A 24,169-nucleotide genomic window follows, 5' to 3' on the forward strand; every position below is an offset into this window, starting at 1 on the left:
GCTCCATGGAATATCAAATGGCAAAAGCTCGCCCAGAGATCTCCATCTCAACACTAAGACTCGGCTCCACTCAACGACCAGCAAGCTACAGTGCTGGAAACCCTATGCCGAACAACTAGCAAGACAGTAACACACGCCACCCATTAGCAGTGAGCTGCCTAAAATCATAATAAGGTCCCAGACACCCCAAAACACACAACAGGATGTGAACCTGCCCAACAGAAAGACAAGATCCACCTTCATTCATCAGAACACAGGCACTAGTCCCATCCACCAGGAAGCCTACAAAACCCACTGAACCAACCTTACCACTGAGGGCAGGCACCAAAAATAACAGGAACTACGAACGTGCAGCCTGTGAAAAGGAGACCCCAAACACAGTAAGTTAAGCAAAATGAGAAGACAGAGAAACACACAACAGATGAAGGAGCAAGGTAAAAGCCCACCAGACCAAACAAATGAAGAGGAAATAGGCAGTCTACCTGAAAAAGAATTCAGAGTGATGATAGTAAAGATGATCCAAAATCTTGGAAATAGAATGGAGAAAATACAAGAAAAGTTTAACAAGGACCTAGAAGAACTAAAGAGCAAACAAACAAAGATGAACAACAAAATAAATGAAATTTAAAATTCTCTAGAAGGAATCAATAGAATAACTGAGGCAGAAGAACGGATAAGTGACTTGGAGGATAAAATAGTGGAAATAACTACCGCAGAGGAGAATAAAGAAAAAAGAATGAAAAGAATTGAGGACAGTCTTAGAGACCTCTGGGACAACATGAAATGCACCAACATTCGAATTATAGGGGTCCCAGAAGAAGAAGAGAAAAAGAAAGGGACTGAGAAAATATTTGAAGAGATCATAGTTGAAAACTTCCCTACTATGGGAAAGGAGATAGTTAATCAATTCCAGGAAGCTCAGAGTCCCATACAGAATAAATCCAAGGAGGAACACACAAAGACATATATTAATCAAAGTATCAAAAACTGAATACAAAGAAAAAATATTAAAAGCAGCAAGGGAAAAGCAACAAATAACATACAAGGGAATCCCCATAAGGTTAACAGCTGATCTTTCAACAGAAACTCTGCAAGCCAGAAGGGAGTGGCAGGACATATTTAAAGTGATGAAATGGAAAAACCTACAACCAAGATTACTCTACCCAGCAAGGATCTCATTCAGATTCAACAGAGAAATTAAAACCTTAACAGACAAGCAAAAGCTAATATAATTCAACACTACCAGACCAGCTTTACAACAAATGCTAAAGGAACTTCTCTAGGCAGGAAACACAAGAGAAGGAAAACACCTACAATAACAAACCCAAAACAATTAAGAAAATGGTAATAGGAACATACATATCGATAATTACCTTAAATGTAAATGGATTAAATGCTCCAACCAAAAGACATAGACGGGCTGAATGGATACAAAAACAAGACCTGTATATACGCTGTCTACAAGAGACCCACTTCAGACCTAGGCCTACATACAGACTGAAAGTGAGGCAATGGAAAAAGATATCCATGCAAATGGAAATCAAAAGAAAGCTGGAGTAGCAATTCTCATATCAGACAAAAGAGACTTTAAAATAAAGACTATTACAAGAGACAAAGAAGGACATTACCTAATGATCAAGGGATCAATCCAAGAAGAAGATATAACAATTGTAAATATTTACGCACCCAACATAGGAGCACCTCAATACATAAGGCAAATACTAACAGCCATAAAAGGGGAAATCAACAGTAACACAATAATAGTAGGGGACTTTAACACCCCACTTTCACCAATGGACAGATCATCCAAAATGAAAATAAATAAGGAAACACAACCTTTAAATGATACATTAAACAAAATGGACTTAATTGATATTTAAAGGACATTCCATCCCAAAACAACAGAATACACTTTCTTCTCAAGTGCGCATGGAACATTCTCCAGGATAGATCATATCTTGGGTCACAAATCAAGCCTTGGTAAATTTAAGAAAATTGAAATCGTATCAAGTATCTTTTCCGACCACAACACTATGAGACTAGATATCAATTACAGGAAAAAAAAATGTAAAGAATATAAACACATGGAGGCTAAACAATACACTACTTAATAACCAAGAGATCACTGAAGAAATCAAAGAGGAAATCAGAAAATATCTAGAAACAAATGACAATGAAAATACAACGACCCAAAACCTATGGGATGCAGCAAAAGCAGTTCTAAGAGGGAAGTTTATAGCAATACAATGCTACCTTAAGAAACAAGAAACATCTCAAATAAACAACCTAACCTTACATCTGAAGCAATTAGAGAAAAAAAAAACAAAAAGAAACTCCAAAGTTAGCAGAAGGAAAGAAATCATAAAGATCAGGTCAGAAATAAATGAAAAAGAAATGAAGGAAACAATAGCAAACGTCAATAAAACTAAAAGCTAGTTCTTTGAGAAGATAAACAAAATTGATAAACCATTAACCAGACTCATCAAGAAAAAAAGGAGGAAGACTCATATCAAGAGAATTAGAAATGAAAAAGGAGAAGTAAAAACTGACACCGTAGAAATACAAAGGATCATGAGAGATTACTACAAGCAACTGTATGCCAATAAAATGGACAACCTGGAAGAAATGCACCAATTCTTAGAAAACCATAGTCTTCTGAGACTGAATCAGGAAGAAATAGAAAATATAAACAGACCAACCACAAGCACTGAAATTGAGACTGTGATTAAAAATCTTCCAACAAACAAAAGCCCAGGACCAGATGGCTTCACAGGCAAATTCTATCAAACATTTAGAGAAGAGCTGACACCTATATCCTTCTCAAACTCTTCCAAAATATAGCAGAGGGAGGAACACTCCCAAACTCATTCTACCAGGCCACCATCACCCTGATACCAAAACTAGATAAAGATGTCACAAAGAAAGAAAACTACAGGCCAATATCACTGATGAACATAGATGCAAAAATCCTCAACAAAATACTAGCAAACAGAATCCAACAGCACATTAAAAGGATCATACACCATGATCAAGTGGGGTTTATCCCAGGAATGCAAGGATTCTTCAATATACACAAATCAATCAATGTGATACACCATATTAAGAAACTGAAGAAAAAAAACATATGATTATCTCAATAGATGCAGAAAAACCTTTCAACAAAATTCAACACCCATTTACGATAAAAACCCTCCAGAAAGTAGGCAAAGAGAGAACTTATCTCAACATAATAAAGGCCATATATGACAAACCCACAGCCAACATGGTTCTCAATGGTGAAAAACTGAAAGCAATTCCACTAAAATCAGGAACAAGACAAGGTTGCCCACTCTCACCACTATTATTCAACATAGTTTTGGAAGTTTTAGCCACAGCAATCAGAGAAGAAAAAGAAATAAAAGGAATCCAAATCGGAAAAGAAGAAGTAAAGCTGTCACTGTTTGCAGATGACATGATACTATACATAGAGAATCCTAAAGATGCTACCAGAAAACTACTAGAGCTAATCAATGAATTTGGTAAAGAACCAGGATACAAAACTAATGCACAGAAGTCTCTTGCATTCCTATACACTAATGATGAAAAATCTGAAAGAGAAATTAAGGAAACACTCCTGTTTACCAATGCAACAAAAAAGAATAAAATACCTAGGGACAAACCTACCTAAGGAGACAAAAGTCCTGTATGCAGAAAACTATAAGACACTGATGAATGAAATGAAAGATGACACAACAGATGGAGAGATATACCATGTTCTTGGATTGGAAGAATCAACACCGTGAAAATGACTATACTACCCAAACAATCTACAGATTCAATGCAATCCCTATCAAACTACCAATGGCATTTTTCACAGAACTAGAACAAAAACTTTCACAATTTGTATGGAAACACAAAAGACCCTGAATAGCCAAAACAATCTTGAGAAAGAAAAACGGAGCTGGAGGAATCAGATTCCTGGACTTCAGACTATACTACAAAGGTACAGTAATCAAGACAGTATGGTACTGGCATAAAAACAGAAATATAGATCAATGGAACAGGACAGAAAGCCCAGAGATAAACCCATGCACATATGGTCACCTTATTTTTGATAAAGGAGGCAAGAATATACAATGGAGAAAAGACAGCCTCTTCAGTAAGTGGTGCTGGGAAAACTGGACAGCTACATGTAAAAGAATGAAGTTGGAACACTCCCTAACACCATACACAAAAAGAAACTCAAAATGGAGTAAAGACCTAAATGTAAGGCCAGACACTATCAAACTCTTAGAGGAAAACATAGGCAGAACACTCTATGACATAAATCACAGCAAGATCCTTTTTGACCTACCTCCTAGAGACATGGAAATAAAAACAAAAATAAACAAAGGGGATCTAATGAAACTTAAAAGCTTTTGCACAGCAAAGGAAACCATAAACAAGACTAAAAGACAACCCTCAGGATGGGAGAAAATACTTGCAAATGAAGCAATTGACAAAGGATTAATCTCCAAAATATACAAGCAGCTCATGCAGCTCAATCAAAAACACAACAACCCAATCCAAAAATGGGTAGAAGACCGAAATAGACATTTCTCCAAAGAAGATATACAGGTTGCCAACAAACCCATGAAAGAATGCTCAACATCATTAATCATTAGAGAAATGCCAATCAAAACTACAAGGAGGGGCTTCCCTGGTGGCGCAGTTGTTGAGAATCTGCCTGCCGGTGCAAGGGACATGGGTTCGAGCCCTGGTCTGGGAAGATCCCACATGCCGCGGAGCGGCTGGGCCCGTGAGCCACAACTACTGAGCCTGTGCGTCTGGAGCCTGTGCTCGGCAACGGGAGAGGCCGCGATGGTGAGAGGCCCGCGCACCGCGATGAAGGGCGGCCCCCGCTTGCCGCAGCTGGAGAGGGCCCTCGCACAGAAACGAAGACCCAACACAGCCAAAAGTAAATAAATAAATAAATTTATAAAAAAAAAAAAAACAAACTACAAGGAGGTATCACCTCACACCAGTCAGAGTGGCCATCATCAAAACATCTACAAACAGTAAATGCTGGAGAGGGTGTGGAGAAAAGGGAACCCTCTTGCACTGTTGGTGGGAATGTGAATTGATACAGCCACTATGGAGAACAGTACGGAGATTCCTTTAAAAACTAAAAATAGAACTACCATACGACCCAGCAATCCCACTACTGGGCATATACCCTGAGAAAACCATAATTCAAAATGAGTCATGTACCATAATGTTCATTGCAGCTCTATTTACAATAGCCAGGACATGGAAGCAACCTAAGTGTCCATTGACAGATGAATGGATAAAGAAGATGTGGCACATATATACAATGGAATATTACTCAGCCATAAAAAGAAACAAAATTGAGTTATTTGTAGTGAGGTGGATGGACCTAGAGTCTGTCATACACAGTGAAGTAAGTCAGAAAGAGAAAAACAAATACCGTATGGTAACATATATATATAGAATCTAAAACCAAAAAATGGTAATGAAGAACCTAGGGGCAGGACAGGAATAAAGACGCAGACCTACTAGAGAATGGACTTGAGGACACGGGGAGGGTGAAGGGTAAGCTGGGACGAAGTGAGAGAGTGGCATGGACTTATATAGACTACCAAATGTAAAATAGATAGCTAGTGGGAAGCAGCCGCATAGCACAGGGAGATTAGCTCGGTGCTCTGTGACCACCTAGAGGGGTGGGATAGGGAGGGTGGGAGGGAGGGAGATGCAAGAGGGAGGAAATATGGGGATATATGTATATGTATAGCTGATTCACTTTGTTATAAAGCAGAAACTAACACGCCATTGTAAAGCAATTATACTCCAATAAAGATGTTAAAAGAAAAAAAAGTGAATAGGACTGTTTAAAAAAAAAGTTATGTTTAGTCTACACTGCAAAAAAAAAAAAAAAATAGAAAACCAATGACGACCAGGAGTTTCTGACCACATCCCAGTTTTCAAAAAGTTATTATTCTTTTTAATTGTGGTAAAACAGAACATAAAATTTACCACCTTAGGTATTTTTAAGTGTACAGTTCAGCAGTGTTAAGTACATTCACATATTGTGAAAAAAAATTTCACACTTATAAAATTATGATCATAACAATTTTTTTAATTATTTAAGAATTTAAAGTCATCTAAAACAAATGTAAGTCATTTTTAATTTTTTGTATTCCTTCCAAATCTTTGCACACTTATCTATTATAGATACATCTATTGGAGACTTACTATATACTAATCTGCTCTTTCCAATTATTTAAAATGTTTTAGGGGCTTCCCTGGTGGCGCAATGGTTAGGAGTCTGCCTGCCAATGCAGTGGACATGGGTTCGAGCCCTGGTGCAGGAGGATCCCACATGCCGCAGAGCAACTAAGCCCGTGTGCCACAGCTGCTGAGCCTGTGCTCTAGATCCTGCACACTGCAACCAAGAGTGGCCCCTGCTCGCCGCAACTAGAGAAAGCCCATGCGCATCAGCAAGGACCCAATGCAGCCAAAAATAAATAAATTAAATAAATAAATTAAAAAATAATAATAAAAAATAAAATAAAATAAAATGTTTAATATTATTCCAGTTTTTAAAATAATAAGAAATGATATATCAAATGATGGTACTATAATAAATCTAATCATTTTCCAACTATAGAAAGCTGATTTATAATTTCTTGCAAAGGTGATTAATACTGTAAATGAACAACTTGATGAATGTATTTTTTTTCCTTTGTGAACTATTTTCTTAGATAAACATCCAAGAATAGAATTATAGGGTGAAAACATGCAAACTCCATTTTTTTACTGCCATCCCATCCTTTGATTTTTTTAACTTAACCTCTCACATTCATCCCCAAACATATGGTTACATTTTTCTGTGCTCCCTTTATCATCTGTTTATTCCATCTCCTTGGGAAGAGAAAGAACTTTTTCTTAGCTCTTAAGTGGTTATAAGGAAGACAAATGCAGCAACATCATCAAATCCCTGATACTTCCTTCTCAGTCTCAGCATATTGTTTTTTACTTGCCAATGCAAAGAGGAAAGTAGGCCTCTGAATGGTTTCATCACATATTCCTTTGTGTTATCAGCCAAAATCATGCTCATCTAAAAAGTCACAGACCTAAAAGCTCTTAGATATTTGCGTGACTTAAAATGATTTTTATACATCAATAACACACAAATAAACAGAGTAGAAGGAAGTTTTAAGTACAGAAAAAGTAACAAATAGCAAACTCCAAACCACAGGATCTCTGTTTAAAATTATGCCTAACACAGCCTCTGTTTTGCAGAAGAGAAAAACCAGCCAAGTGCCTTTCTAAAACATTAATGGCTATCAGTCATTACATCACACATATGTCATCTGACACAATTAAACTTTTAGATTAGTAAACACTTTTCCCCTGTTACAACAAAGGGTTAGTGTTCAAGCAGAGAAAAAAAAAAATCTTAGTACACATAAAAGCATCAAAACACAGCCAAACCATAGGGTAAGTCTAAATTTCCCCTATTTCAATTCAACCAACCAGTCCTGCTTTGACAAACAAATACACGTGAAAATTTTATAACATCAAAGGGAACTTATTTTCCAAAGCTTTTCTGCCAAATGCAATAAGCACTAGCATTTGATGGCAAAGAAACTGAACTTCAGTATCAGTTAAATTAACAAACTCACCTCTTCCTCTGATACCCAAGTTTCAGATGTAATACACATTTGGGGAACTCTCCAGAAGATTTTGTTACCTTCTGATAGGTGTATATACAATGAATATTGGATGATCATGAATATATACATATATACATCATAAATATGTACAAATATTTTGCACAAATCTGTTTTTTCTTCAACCTGACTGTAGTTTTGCTAAAGAAAACCTATGATGTCTATTTCCCACCTGGAAATAATTGAAGTAAAAATGCCACATGACATATTAAAACATGGACTTTGGAATAGATGGCTTAATAACTGTGTAACACTGAGCAGGTTGTTTAACCCTGCTGTAAGTCTCAAGTTCTTCATCCATAACATGGAAACAAGAATGCCACCCTCAAGATGGCTGTATAAAATGATAAATAAATGAAATGTATCTCAGACTCAACAGATGCTCAATAAACATGAATTTCCCTTCTCTTCCCATACTTTTTTTCTTAGGTCCTCCAAAATATATTCAGTTGGTTGACAAAGCAGGATTCCAATTATCCAAATGAGGAAATTTAGGTTTCTAACTGCTGAAAAAAAGAAATTCTTGACACGGTTACTTTCTTTCAACATTATGCCTCTAGAGCTAGAAGTAAAGGTGAAAGTTCTTTCAAAAAGTAAGATTTTTTTCCAAAATTCTAGAATAAATTATAGAAATTGTGGTGAGCAACTGGAAAATCCTCATTCACTGGAAACCAGATCCTTCCCACGTAAGAATCACGAGATGCTTTTCCCAGAGTGACAGTCCTAGTCCTCTCTTCTTGCCTCAGCTGTAGGATGACCTCAGTAAAGGGTGCTTGGTAGATGCCCCCAGTGAAGTCTGATGTGATGGTAAGTAGATACTATACAGGAAAGGCATGGTACTAAAAGTATAATGTGGTGCTGTGGTTTTGGGGTTCCTGTCCAATCAAAGATAAGGATATAAGAAATAACCTGCAGTTAAAAACAGGAGAAAAGTGGTTGGCTGAACCCTTTGTGCACCAAAACTCATAACTATTCATGGTGCATCTTTGAAGCCAGTGACCCACAGGATGGAAATCTAAAAAAAGGCTGCCACCCACAACATGCCTAGAGACAGCTAATTGCAGGATGATATTCTTAAATGAGATAACCCTTGTCACTTCATTGTCAGTTAACCAAGATGCCTTTCCCAGAAAGAAGCCTTTGAGCTATTCAGAGGAGTTCATTGATGCCCACTGCATCCCTTTCTGTTCATCTTTGGGGAAACGTACAGGTGGTTTTGGGGTAGTGGTAATAAAACCAGTATGTCTTTGAATTCTACTCTGTATTTGAGCTCCCAATTGTCTTGTTCTACTCATTAAAAATTAGTTAGTATCCCAACAGGGCAAGAACCACCTACATCATTTGAGGGGCCCAGGGCAAAATGAAAATATGGGGCCTCTTGTTCAAAAAGTATTAAGAATTTCACGACGGCTACCACAGAGCATTCAACCAAACACAGGGCTCTGTGACTGCATAGATCACACACCCATAATGCCCACCCTGGACAGGACTATGGTGGGGACCTACAAGGAGACTAGATAACAGATGCCATCCCCGAAACAACTAACCATAACTAAGCACATAGGCAAGTATTCAGGCAGTTTCACTAGCCTGAAAACAGCACAGATGCTCTGTTTGCTTTAAATAACTCTTGACAAATCTAATTATAAGAGAAATTATCTTTCAAATCCATAGACCATAACTGATTATGAATTAATAAAATTTCAATAACAACAAAAATTTAGGTTTCAAAGATAAAAGTATAGAAAACCTAAGTTCAAGGATTAGGAAAGGTTGAAAAAAATTATCTTTCAAAACATTTTGCTCATTTAGTATATGCTCATTTAGAATTAGGGTAAATTGTAAAAATGCCCACAGTTCTCGACTCCTTAAATAAAGAAGCAGAGTCTATTTCCCCAACCCTTTGATCTGGGTTGCTCAAAACCAATGGGGAATGAGAGACATGGCACAGGCAGAGCCTTGACGAATACTTGTGCACCGGGACCTGTAGCCACCATGTAAACAAGCCCAGGCCAGCCTGCCACACAGGAGAGACATGTGGTACAATCACCCCATCTAATTGTGAGCCAAATGCCAATATGTAAGTAAGCACATCCTAGGCCATCCGGTCCCCAGCTGAGCAACCAGCTAACCAGAGACACGTGAGTGAATTCAAACAAGAACAGCCAACCACGGCCCAGGTCAACAGAACTGCCCAGCTGATTCAGAGACTCATGAACAATAATGAACTGTTGTTTTAAATCACTAAGGTTTGGGGTAGTTTGCTATGCAGTGAAATTGTTAAATGATACAAGTAGTATTTCAGCTCAGTAAGAGAAAAATGGATTATGCAGTAAGCAGGGGCTGAGACAACTAGCTCACCATTTTTGGCGAGGAGATTAGATTCTCACTAAATTGCAGAATACATTCCAGATGGATTAAAAAAAGTATATATAAAGAATGATAGCATAAAAATGTTAAAATAAATTATAGGTCGATAATACTCTTGGCGTGGGAAGACTTTCCTAGACAGAGAAGCCTAAAGGAAAAAGATGAATAGACTTTATTATGTAAATACTTTATAAATTTTACTTGTCTAAAAAACATCATAAATAAAAATAAAAGGCAAATGACAAATTGGTAAAACTTCTTTTACATATGAAGAGAGATTGCATTCCTTACATACACAAAGTATTTTTTATGCATGACAAAAGTATGCTAAAAGATTGCCACTCTTAATATACACAAAGTAAGAAAAAGCTGAACTACCTGATATACTATTGAACAAAAGGTTCTATATATGTAAATCACAAAAGAAGAAAGATAAATGGCTAATTAACATTTTTTAAATGTTCAACCTCACTGGTAAGCAAAGAAAGAAAGATTGAAATAACAGTCAAATTATTTTTTCAGTTAAGAATTGTAAAGATCGGGGCTTCCCTGGCGGTGCAGTGGTTGAGAATCTGCCTGCCAATGCAGGGGACACGGGTTCGAGCCCTGGTCTGGGAAGATCCCACATGCCGCGGAGCAACTGGGCCCGTGAACCACAACTGCTGAGCCTGCGCGTCTGGAGCCTGTGCTCCGCAACAAGAGAGGCCGCGATAGCGAGAGGCCCGCGCACTGCGATGAAGAGTGGCCCCCACTTGCCGCAGCTGGAGAAAGCCCTAGCACAGAAACGAAGACCCAACATAGCAATCAATCAATCAATCAATCAATCAATAAATCTTTAAAAAAATAAATAAATAAATAAATAAATTTATAAAAAAAAAAAAAAAAGAATTGTAAAGATCAAAACAATAATACCTACAAAATAGACATTTTTATATACTGCTGGAGTAACTATAATTTAGTACATTTTTGCTAAGCAATATGTATGTGTACGTGTGTGTGTGTGTGTGTGTGTGTGTGTGTGTGTGTGAGTGAGAAACATTTTTTGATTGAGCAATTTTCCTTCTAAGAATACATCCAGATGAAACAATCAGGGATTTTGGGAAGATGGCCACTTGACCTCACGATCCTGATGCGCCTTTCCTTTTGGTACCCTCTCTGGAACCAAACACCCAAGGCAGTTACGCTAGAGGAGTTTGGGGGTGCCCCTGAGGATACATGATCTTCATGATTCTTAGCTGAGATCTAGATTTGTGATGCCGACAGATAGCGAAGTTTCAGAAAGATGATGTATTATAACCTCTTTTTTCTGACCAATGAATAGCACCATTTTTGAGATGGCATAACTTATTAGTCAAATAAAGATGAAAAACTATCCTCAGAATTGTAGTTAACATTTGTTGAGAGATTATTGTGTTCCAAGCACTAGTCTAAGCAATTTATGTCTTTCCACATTTCAGTCCTCACAACAACCCAATGAAGGAGGCACCATTCTACAGATGGGAAAACCGAGGTTTAGGAGGGTTTTGGCTTTCTTTTTGTTTAAGTAATTTGCCCAAGGTCACAGAGCCAGGGCTGGAATACAAGTAAGCTGTCTCTAGACACAGAGTTCTTAATCATTATACTAGGATAAGTCAGATACGCCACTTCAAACCCTAGAACATTATATTAGCAACCATTTAAAGGAAACAATGTTGGATGTCTTACCGCAACCTTAGAAGCAGTGGCTTTCTCTAACAGGGTCTTGCTGGACCAGATTCAAAGGCACCTACATCCCAAGTCATTCGAAGATTGGAGGCCCACTTCACTGGCCTCACCATGTAAACTAGTGGTACCCAGAGTTTCTGCTAAACACCAAGGGCACAGAAGCCATTCTGCCCTCCCACCCTGACCTTACCTACTCCTGTACCTGGTAAATTGACTTTTTGGTTCCTAAATAACAATAGCTATCATTACTGAATGCAGAGCTAGTAAGCCAAACTTTGACCTCAGAACCTATGAACGTACCATCACTAACTCTATTACACGAGTAAATATACCATACCAACTATTTCACATTACAGCCAACTCAGCAATGCTTAATCATTTGTATATGAAGGGACTTGGGCTTCACTTTCAGTTTGTCCTAAGGACTTTATTGGAATTCATAGCAGTTGCTAGACATGTAGCACCCATAAGACCCCCAAACTTCCTCAGTTCTACATTTCTACATCCTATCTTCACTGTTCAGAGGATACATTTTATGAAAGAAATTTTGTTTCCAAGAGAAAGAACCCAACAATTATGTAAATGGAAAATGAAGACAAACTTTTCATGCTTCTGGACAGGTATTAATACTGAAAGATCTCAAATAATTCTCATTACACTTAGAATATGATGAAATTTAACCTCTGTATCTGCATTGAGATATTTCAACAGATGATTATTTCATATTTAACTTTGGCACACATATACTCACAAAAAAAGAATAGAAAAGATTTCTTTAGTCAAGAATTTTCAGCGATAAAACCTTCCTAGCTATGACAGTTTACCTGAGTCCTCCAACAATATTATTTAGGAAGCGAGAAGAGTTTCATTTTTTTAGTGGCTTTTGAGGATTTTAGAATAAATCATCCTAATGATTCATGAGCCTGAACTGAAGGAATTCTCTGCTGCTCTGTTCTTTGTAGGATTGCCCTTATCCAAGACATCCAGTTTCAAGAAATTATCTTAGTGGCAAGAAAGCATTCATTCCTAGAACAAATGTTTATTAAGCACCTATAACGTGACAAGAAATGTATTGTGCTGAGAATATAGTAGTGAGTAAGACAAAAGAAAAAAAACGGTCCCTGCCTTCAGAGAGTTTACACACTAGTTTTAGGAGGATACTGACTTCTGCTTCTATTTTCACATAAACCAATTATCACCACTTCATTAAATGATGACAATATAGCATCTTCCTGATGCCTGGTGATAAATGGACAGGAAGTAAATTTATCAATGCACAGCTCAGAATGCTTATCCAACTAAAACTAAAGTGGCACTAAGATCCACAGAAAAGAGAAAATTAAAAGCCCCTTGCACATGAGAAAACAAGGACTCCACACAGGTAGTAGAACTAATTTTAAACTGACACATTAGGAAAACACTTTACAAATCTAGTGACACTCATGCAATGGTGTTATGCCATGGAGAGTAAGAGCAGGCTCTAGCACAAATCATTATTTCATGATTGGCTAATCTGCCAAGTAAATCATCCAAGTAATCTGCCCCCTAGCCAGGCAAAGTATAAAGATAAGTTTACACTAAACCAAAGGTATGTGATAGTGAGGTATGTCATACACCTGTCTAGTCACAATAGAATTGTCTAAAAGGGATTTTTCTCAGTGTTAGACTCAGACATTAAAACTATTAAAGCATTAAAACTATTTTTAAGATTTATCTTTCAATAAACTGTGCTTTTCCATACTACAGAATGTCTATATTACAGAATACTATGCAGCCATTACAAATAGAGAAGTAGATCTACACAGTGTGAAAAGAGCTCCAGTACATACTGTTGGAAGAAAAACAAAAAAGAAAGGCAGACTAATACATATAGTATGATACTATTTATGAATTTTTTAGCCTCACAAAACAACATTTTGTTTTTGAATGCAAAGAGGTCTAGAAAGACACAAAAACATACAAAAGTGATTATATTTCGGAGAAGATGATAAAGAACTAAGTTCGAGAAGTTAGCATTTTGTATAATCTTAATATATATAATAAAACTGAGTAGTAAATTACATTAAAACTAACTCAAATTTCTTATAGTATTCATATGTTTCTTTCAAAAGCTTGTTCATTCTCTTTTTTGATCTAAAAAGAATGGAGACTTAACACATAGATTCAAGCAAAACTCTATGGTTTTGATCATCTTGTCCATATTAAAAATCATGGGGGCTTCCCTGGTGGCGCAGTGGTTGAGAGTCTGCCTGCTAATGCAGGGGACACGGGTTCGAGCCCTGGTCTGGGAGGATCCCACATGCCGCGGAGCGACTGGGCCCGTGAGCCACAATTGCTGAGCCTGCGCGTCTGGAGCCTGTGCCCCGCGGCGGGAGGGGCCGCGGTGGAGAGAGGCCCGCGCACCGCGATGAAGAGCGGTCCCCGCACCGCGATGAAGAGTGGCCCCCGCTTGCCGCAACTGGAGAAAGCCCTCGCACGAACCGAAGACCCAATACAGACAAAAATAATAAACAAATAAATAAAGAAAGAAAGAAAGAAAGAAAATCCTTAAAAAAAAAAAAAAAAAAAAAAATCATGGAAAAACCCAACCTGGAGTTAAGCAGAAAAAAATAAACGCCAGAACTGAGAATGCATAAAAGACAAAGAAAGTCTTGCTATATAGAAAATATGGAAAGCATTAAATCAAGCATCCTCATCAAACCCCTTTAAAGACCCCTCTGCCATTGTGTCCACAAAAAGATACAACACCATTAAAGATAAGATTCAGCGTTTCTTCAGCCCCAAGTGCAGGTGTGGCAGGAAACCTAAGAATGAGATAGGTCATCAAAGAGATATGAAGAAGAAGGAGGAGGAAAAAAAGAAAGAAAATGAAAAACCAAAACAAAAAGTGTACCGAAGAGAGAAAAAAGAAGTCTGGAACAGAAAGAGTGTTAGTGCCTACTAACCTAAGAGTCACATAATTGCTCCAGCACAAAAGAAATTGGCAGTCTATATTTGTAGAATAATTTACCAAGCATTTCTACATCCATTATGGAATAGAATCTTTGTAACAACACAGTGAGTAGTTATTCCATTTTGTAGAAAGAAACTGAAGTTCTGGGAAGGTAAAGGAATTGCCAAAAGCCACATAGCTAATAAGTGACAGAACTGGGGTCTTTGGACTTCAAGCCCAGTGTTCTTTCCAATACCCTACTATTGCTATAGACTGTCCCTCGAATTGCTACTAATTTTCAAATAACCATGAAAATTTCAAGAAACAAATGTATTATCAACACATTTATTGATGTTTACATGGTAAGCTATTTTTCTTTCCTCTAGAAAAGCCAACTATAAAAACAAATACCTGATTCGTTCTTTCAAAAACAACAGAATGTGGTAGAGAGCAGTGGACGGGAGGGGAGTTCTGTTAATAAAAGGCAACATGAGGGAGTCTTGTGTGATGGAGCTGCTTGGTGTCTTGAATGTGGTGGTGGATACACAAACCTGCATGTGTGATAGAACTATATAGAGCTTAATACACCCACAAATGAGTATAAGTAAAATTGTGGAAATGTGAATAAAATCTATAGATTTTATCAATGTCAATACCCTGGTTGTGATATTACACTATAGTTTTACAAAATGCTACTGCTGGAAGAAAGTGGGTAAAGGATACATGAGATTTAGCTGTATTTTTTGTTATACTGCATGGGAATACACAACTATCTCAACAAAAAAATTCAATCAAAAAATCAACAGAAAATCACCAACACTGATTTTGAAACAGATCAGTGATATTGTATAGAAATATGAGAAGACATAATGCAGTTATTCAAAGCTGACTTTTTTATAGTGGAACTGGCAGAGGCCTTAGCCATGAAATTTGAATTTTAAAAATTATTATTTCAAGCCTGAGATGATAATTTTGAATGGTTTTTGAAGATATAATACCTTAAGAGTGAGACTCAGATCACCCTAGTCATGCAAATGATAAACCACTGGTAGGAGGACAAATCAGGAAGAGGAAGAAAATAGTCTTTTCGATTTAGAACAAAGGGCTATTTAAGAATTCCATCTCATGACCAACAGGCACATGAAAAGATGCTCAACGTCGCTAATTATTAGAGAAATGCAAATCAAAACTACAATGAGGCACCACCTCACAACGGTCAGAATGGCCATCATTAAAAAGTCTACAAATAACAGATGCTAGAGAGGAGAAAAGGGAACCCTCCTACACCATTGGTAGGAATGTAAGTTGGTGTGGCCACTATGGAAAGCAGTATGGAGGTTCCTTAAAAACTAAAAATAGAGTTGCCATATGATCCAGCAAGCCCACTCCTAGGCATATATCCAGACAAAACTATAATTCAAAAAGATACATGCACCCCTACTATTCATAGCACTATTCACAATAGCCAAGACATGGAAACAACCTAAATGTCCAATGACAGATAAATAGATAAAGAAGATATGGTACATATATACAATGGAATACTACTCAGCCATTAAAAAGAATGAAATAATGTCATTACAGCAACATGGATGGACCTAGACATTATCGTACTAAGTAAGTCAGAAAGAGAAAGACAAATACCATATGATAGCACTTATACGTGGAATATAAAATATGACATAAACAAACTTACCTATGAAAGAGACTCACAGACGTAGAGAACAGACTTGTGGTTGCCAAAGGGGTGGTGCAGGATGGATTGGGAGTTTGGCATTAGCAGATGCAAACTATTATATACAGAATGGATGAACAACAAGGTCCTACTCTATAGCACAGGGAACTATATTCAATATCCTGTGATAAACCATAATGGAAAAGAATATGAAAAAGAATGTATATATGTATAACTGAATCACTTTGCTGTACAGCAGAAATTTACACAACATTGTAAATCAACTACACTTCAATAAAATAAATTTTAAAAAAAGAATTCCATCTCAAAACATCAACGGACATAAAACTAGAAGTGTAATCCAATTGCTCTGTAAGACAATTTGAGAATTATGATGATAGTTATGGAATGTACCAAGAATTGTCCAATAATAACACTAATCATAATAGCTACTATTTATCAAGCATATCCTATGTGCCTGGCATTAAGCGGCTGCTTCACATAAATGATGGAAAATCCTCACAACAACCCTGGGAAGTAAAATATGGACAAATCTAATCTAATTTACTCAAGGTCACATAATTAGAAAGTGGCAGAGCTTGACTTTAAATTCTGACTCTAAAGCTTGTGTGCTATTTGCTGCTCCATAATACATAGGAAAGAAATACCTTATCTTGATAGTCTGGTGCATGACTCTAGGGTGAGGGAAAAAATTATATCCAGTAGTATAAAACTATCACTGTTATTATACTAACCTGCTTGTAAGTTCCATCTAGCAAGGTGTCCAGGTGTTGGAGAGGAGCAGGTGTTTTATCTTTGAACCTTGTTAATAGCCGGCGTTGAATGGCCCGAAACTGTACAGCTCTTTCAGATAAGAGTTCTTCTAATTTTTCACCATTTATCCGCAACTACAATGAAGAATTTCTTTAATTCAGGTTAAATGTGCACAACAAAATGTGTCTAAGGATACTGGCAATGCCAATAAAGTTTGAAAAGAGTAAAGAAGAAATTTAAGTGTGTTACAGAGTTAAGAGAATTAAAAGTGTGATATTTGATACATGAATACATAGATGATACAGTGAAATAGGTCAAATGGAAATTTAGTAAAAATGGCCCAGTTGTCATTGGGGTAAAGATAGATCATTCAATAAATGTTTGTGATAACTGATTAAATACATAAGGGAAAAAAGGAATAAGGATTTTTCCCCCAGTCTTTACAGCAAAATCAATTGCAGAGGAATCAAAAGTTTAAACACAACAAAGCATTAGAAAATTATATTTTTTAAAATAATCTTAGCATGAGACAGATCTTTATAAGTCAAAAGTCAAAAGCCACACATACGCAAACACACACACACCCCTGATAAATTACTAACTAAAAAAAATTTTTTTAATTCTACGTGGTTATGAAAAAAAGTAGAGAAAAACATTATAAGTAAAGTGATAAGACAAACAGCAAACTGCAAAAAATAATAGCAATAACCACAGAGACAAAAAACCATGCCTATAATATCTAGAAAGCATCTACAAATTGATGTAAAGGAACACAACCCAAACAAATGAGTAAGAAAAAGAGCAACAATCCAATAGAAAAGTGGGCAAAATTCACAGAAAAGTTAATACAAATAGCTCTCAAACATACAGCATTTGACCTGGCAATCCCACTTCCAGGAATTTATCCTAGGGGTGAGCTTGCAAAAAGTAATGTACACACAAGGATATTCATTATAGGATTTTTTCTGTTGCTATTATAGTAAGATAATGTTAATAATCAAAATACTCATCAATAGAGGAACAGGTTGAATAAATAAAGAGGATTTTGCAGGACCACCAGGTACTGATAAGCAATGCTAGCCAAAGATGCATTGAATGAAACAAAGCAAAAAAGAAATACAGAATATCATTCACGTTATTTTTTTTAATCTATATAGTAACATAGTTGTGATTGCATAGAATAGTTCTAGAAAGGTAACAAGAAACTGTACACCAAAAATTGCCTCCAAAGAGGAGATTGAATAGTGGGAGGATGAGAATCAGAAATGACTCTTTTCAGTATAACTCTTCTCATAACTTTTGAATTTAATATTATTAAAATAAAGAAAGTTAGTCAAAGTCATAGGGAACAACTCCATGAAGCCAGATCATGTGAACTGCTAATTCAACTTAACAAAACAGTCATAACTAGTTCTGAAGTAAATACCATATTCAAAATGTTCAGAAATCAAACATATTATAGTTTACATTTCTGACATCAAACCAAACTTCCTTACCTTTTCAGTGCATGTATGGAGAACAGACACATGATTGGAAAAAAAACTTGGAATTCTAGTAACTTCTTTTAACCCCAGTTTCAGAAGCATTAAGTAGCTAACTAAATCAAAGAATATTCTCTTGAAGGAAAAAAAAACCTTTCATTACCAAAAGTTAAGTGATATAACAACTAAATTTTTAAAAAAGAATATTAGAGTTATCAATAATTCACCCTTTTAATTGTATGATTTCCTGCTATAATATTTTATTTCCTCAATTCATGAAACAAAAAATTTTTTAAATATTCTCAAAACTGAGACATCAGCCAGGTTATCATTCCTTTGAACGTGTAACAAAACAGCAGTGATTGAAATGTTTTCACGTCAGAATTTCAACATTTAACAAATATTTATTGATCTTAGTGCCACGCAGTGTTCTAGACTCTAGGAATTACAACAATGAATAAAACAGACAAAAATTTCTGTTTTCATGGAGCTTACACTAAGGGACACTTAGATTCCAAAAGCCACCTTGATTCAAAGTTTAAAGTCATATTAAAAAAAAAAGTGGAGCGGGGCCAGAGAGCAAAGGAAGTATAAGCATGCCCTTTCTAACTGTGTAACAAAAGTGCCTATAGTTCACCACATTCCCTAAGTCCCTCCCCAGAAAGGAAATGTCCCTGAGGTAGAAACTCCAGGGATTTAATAGCCAGCAAATAAGGCGGGGGGGAGGGAGGCGGACTGTATGTCAAACATAGTCAATTAGAATCTAATATTTTCGATTTTAAATATTACAAATAGGTAATTAGTATAGTCTTTCTGTGGACTGTCTTCCATAAGTCACTGGACCCCAGTTTTGCACAGTGAAGCAGGAATTTCTTAATATATATTCTAGAGAATTATAAAGGTTCTCAATACTTAGCGTACCTAAACATATTTCCCAAACTATTGATTTTGGTGCCACAATTTGGTCAAAGTATACTGTCCTATACAATATTATCAGCTTAGATGAGGGAAGACCCAAATAAATTCAATTTATTAGATAATGACGTGTTATCTGCAATTGGATGGTATGCACTGAAATTTTCCCTTTATGTTCACACTGTATTCAAAGAAGTCTTTATTTGTAGGTTAAAGTCAATGCTCTTAGAATGTTCAGGGGACTGAACATTAAGTAGAATGTTCCTGTGACTGACAATTTACATGACGTATTCTCTCTCTCACTCTCTCCCTCTCTCTCTCTCTCTCAATCCTCTCTCTCTCACTAACACACACACACACACACACGTGCATGCACACACACACACACACACACACACACACACACACACACCATAGTTTACAAATTGAAATGCAAAAACCTATTGATTCCTTAAAAAGTAGCCACTCTAGGGAACCAATGTTTCCTTAAATAAGGTGCAAACTTTTTTTGAAATTCCTCTTTGTAATTCCCTACAGGGTCTACTTATAAGCAAATAAGAAGAGCCTGGTGAATTTTTTTTTAACACGTGGGACTTAAAACAATGACTTTCATTGTCCAATTTTTTTCACAAAACATGACTCCTGAATATTTCCAAATATCAAATCAATCTTCAAAGGATGAAGATTTGACACCCTCAAGATACTCAAGAGAATCTAACACAGGCTCTGAAGGTACTTCCAAAGAAGAAATGCAAACATATCCAGGCAACAAAGTCACTGTCAGATCTCATTAATTTAGACATTTAATCATTCAGCATTTACTAAGCACTCATTGTGCCAGATACTGGAGAATATTTTATGTGATTAACCCTCATTCAGATGCAGAAGTTCTGGTGTGCTTGTTAAAAATGAAAAGGAAAAATCACTTTACTTTATAATCACACCTCATTTATGGCCTGCTAGAATTAGTTAGCCAAATGGCTGCCGATAAGCTCAAATAGTTTTAACACTGGGTTATTGGGGTCAAAGGTTAAATCCCCATGTGGGAGAATTAAACCAGCTCTGTTCTGAGGCCAGACCACAGCTCCAGGCAGCCACTCTGTAAAAGTCTGCAATTGATCACAAACTGGGCAAGAGGGCAAGAACAGATTCACAATCCCACCATCCACATAAGAATAACAACTTGATGTACACTGCCTAATAGCATGTATACTAGAATCCTTACCTCTATAGCATCTTTCTTTCATATATTGAAAAATTACAGATGATACGGGTTATGATCATACACACCTCAAAATGATGATCGATCAACTCAAAATATTCTTGAAGGGGCATAGATCCAGAAAAAGAACATGCGAAATCTTTGATTCCCTGTTTTTCAAAATATTCCTGAAGGCGGATAATAAGCTCATTTGTTATGAGCCAAATATCCTCAAATTGTTCACTCTGGATGCGATATCGTTCTAAGGAGAAAAAATAATTAAGGAAAAGGCTTATTAACACATAATTAGTAGCTGAAACTACATGAATTATCACTAACTCTGACATGAATACCAAAAGGACAAGGATTTCTTTTTTGGAACATAGATATAATTTCTACTGGCTTGATAAAAATAATTCTGCCTTATCGTGATTTTCTGCATCAAGAACTTAACATTTTCAAAGCTCATTCCAAAGGTATGTGGTCACAGCAGCAAGCTGCACAGTCCTTTTAACTATGTATCTTATAATAGGTTTCGGTATGGTAAAAACACAAAATTTGGATCCTTCTAAAAAGAGCTTTACTCAAAAGGTAAAAAACAAACAAACATAACCAAAAAAAAGGTAAGAAAACAGCCATTGCAAAAGTACAACCTGGTATCATTAGTTTGTTTCAAAAAATTGATGTGAAATAAAATTTATTCTATAGAAAGCCCACATCCTGGACACAGTAGCCAGCTTAAATCCCTGTAATCATAATCAAAGTTTTCTATTTTTCTAATAGTTCTTTCATTTGAAGAGAGATTTTGCAATAAGACCCTTCCCCAATTATAAATCTTGGTTCCCTCCATTCCCTGACACATCAGCTCCAAGACAGCCAAAGTCTTGTCTACCTCCTACCCTGATGATGATGACAATGATGATGACAGCAGTGACAATAACCACATCTATGGTGAGAGCAACTATGATAAGAGCACCAGCTATGCATCAAGCACTATTAACTACAACAACCCATTTTTTATAAGAAGGAAAACCAGGCACAGAGAATTTCAGAGACTTGCCAAAGGTCACAAAGCAATTTAAATGTCAGACCTATAATTCATGATATATATCCTTCTTCCCCAATTGTCTAAACTCTACCTATTCTTCAGGATCTGGCTTCAGTCTCACCTACCCCAAGAAACCTTTATTTCTCTACCATCTGTAGAAGCCTTATATGTGCCAATCACTATCTAAAGCACTTCACATTCACTCTCTTGTTTAAACCTCAACAGCCCAATAGGCTACTGGCTATATAACAATAGCCCCATTTTACAGAAGAATAAATCTAGTGACAGAAGAGTTTAAATAATCTGCAAGGTCATCTAGCCAGTTAGTAACAGAGCAGGGATTGGAACTTTAGCAATTAATCCAAAGATTATCTATCAATTTTAAGCACCTCATAACATTGCATTTCTCTGAATTTATATAGAGAATTCTACAGTTTACTATGCACTTAATACATACAACCATGTACCCTTATTTAACTTTCCAGATGATTATATTCAGTCTCTGCAAAGAGACTGTACACTTTTTGAGATCAAAGTTACCTATTTTATTTAGTTCACCATTTATTGAACAACTATTATGTGCAATTTCATAAAGAAAGAAATGTTGGGGGTACAAAAATTAACTTAGTCTTTTTGCTTAAGGAGCTTAAGGTAATACGATACGTGCATGTGAAATATTTATTTATATTCCCCATGGTACGTTGACAAATTCTATAAATATATTACCTCTTTAAATTGGTTTTTAACTTCAATTTGTCATCCTCAGCCAGAATTCAAGAATATATCTGCTCTCATTCCCCTAGTCATACTCTTTTCACTTCTATAAGGAATAAAATACACTGAGTATGCCTGCCATGGTGCATTGCAAACACCCTGGTATTCTCTGCTGTCATATCATTCCCCTTGGAGCTTCCCCAGTCTTCCCCTCACTCCAGTCTTTTTGTTTTTTTTTTTTAACATCTTTATTGGAGTATAATTGCTTTACAAAGGTGTGTTAGTTTCTGCTTTATAACAAAGTGAATCAGCTATACATATACATAAATCCCCATATCTCCTTCCTCTTCTGTCTCCCTCCCACCCTCCATATCCCACCCATCTAGGTGGTCACAAAGCACCGAGCTGATCTCCCTGTGCTATGCGGCTGCTTCCCACTAGCTATCTATTTTACATTTGGCAGTACATATAAGTCCATGCCACTCTCTCACTTCGTCCCAGCTTGCCCTACCCCCTCCCTGTGTCCTCAAGTCCATTCTCTATGTCTGCGTCCTTATTCCTGTCCTGTGCCTAGGTTCTTCAGAACCTTTTTTTTTTTTTTTACAATCCATATATATGTGTTAGCATACAGTATTTGTTTTTCTCCTTCTGACTTACTTCACTCTGTATGACAGACTCTACGTCCATCCACCTCACTACAAATAACTCAATTTCGTTTCTTTTTATGGCTGAGTAATATTCCATTGTGTATATGTGCCACATCTTCTAAGTGTCAATGGACACTTAGGTTGCTTCCATGTCCTGGCTATTGTAAATAGAGCTGAAATGAACATTGTGGTACATGACTCTTTTTGAATTACGGTTTTCTCAGGGTATATGCCGAGTAGTGGGATTGCTGGATTGTATGGTAATTCTATTTTTAATTTTTTAAGGAACCTCCATACTGTTCTCCATAGTGGCTGTATCAATTTACATTCCCACCAACAGTGCAGGAGGTCTCCCTTTTCTCCACACCCTCTCCAGCATTTATTGTTTCTAGATTTTTTGATGATGGCCATTCTGACCGGTGTGAGGTGATACCTCATTGTAGTTTTGATTTTCATTTCTCTAATGATTACTGATGTCTAGCATCCTTTCATGTGTTTGTTGGCAATCTGTATACCTTCTTTGGAGAAATGTCTATTTAGGTCTTCTGCCCATATTTGGATTGGGTTGTTTGCTTTATCGATATTGAGCTGCTTGTAAATTTTGGAGATTAATCCTTTGTCAATTGCTTCATTTGCAAATATTTTCTCCCATACTGAGGGTTGTCTTTTAGTCTTATTTATGGTTTCCTTTGCTGTGCAAAAGATTTTAAGTTTCATTAGGTCCCATTTGTTTACTTTTGTTTTTATTTCCATGTCTCTAGGAGATGGGTCAAAAAGGATCTTGCTGTGATTTATGTCATAGAGTGTTCTGCCTATGATTTCTTCTAAGAGTTTTATAGTGTCTGGCCTTACATTTAGGTCTTTACTCCATTTTGAGTTTCTTTTTGTGTATGGTGTTAGGGATTGTTCCAACTTCATTCTTTTACATGTAGCTGTCCAGTTTTCCCAGCACCACTTATTGAAGAGGCTGTCTTTTCTCCATTGTATATTCTTGCC

At 36.6% G+C, this 24,169-nt stretch overlaps 1 protein-coding gene across 6 annotated transcripts in view; it reads right to left on the bottom strand.

Annotated features, from left to right (window-relative positions):
• The window catches only part of BBS9 (Bardet-Biedl syndrome 9), a 465,641-nt gene that overhangs the window by 198,282 nt on the left and 243,190 nt on the right, over positions 1 to 24,169 (bottom strand). For all 6 annotated transcript variants that reach the window (XM_057549919.1, XM_028164767.2, XM_028164765.2 and 3 more), the window contains 2 exons: positions 20,854 to 21,026; positions 17,149 to 17,301 (listed from right to left, as the gene is read on the bottom strand). In XM_057549919.1, coding sequence (XP_057405902.1) covers positions 17,149 to 17,301; positions 20,854 to 21,026 — 326 coding nt within the window. The remainder of the gene's footprint in view (positions 1 to 17,148; positions 17,302 to 20,853; positions 21,027 to 24,169) is intronic.

Source organism: Balaenoptera acutorostrata, chromosome 7 (genome assembly GCF_949987535.1).
Source record: "Balaenoptera acutorostrata chromosome 7, mBalAcu1.1, whole genome shotgun sequence".
NCBI lineage: Eukaryota > Metazoa > Chordata > Mammalia > Artiodactyla > Balaenopteridae > Balaenoptera > Balaenoptera acutorostrata.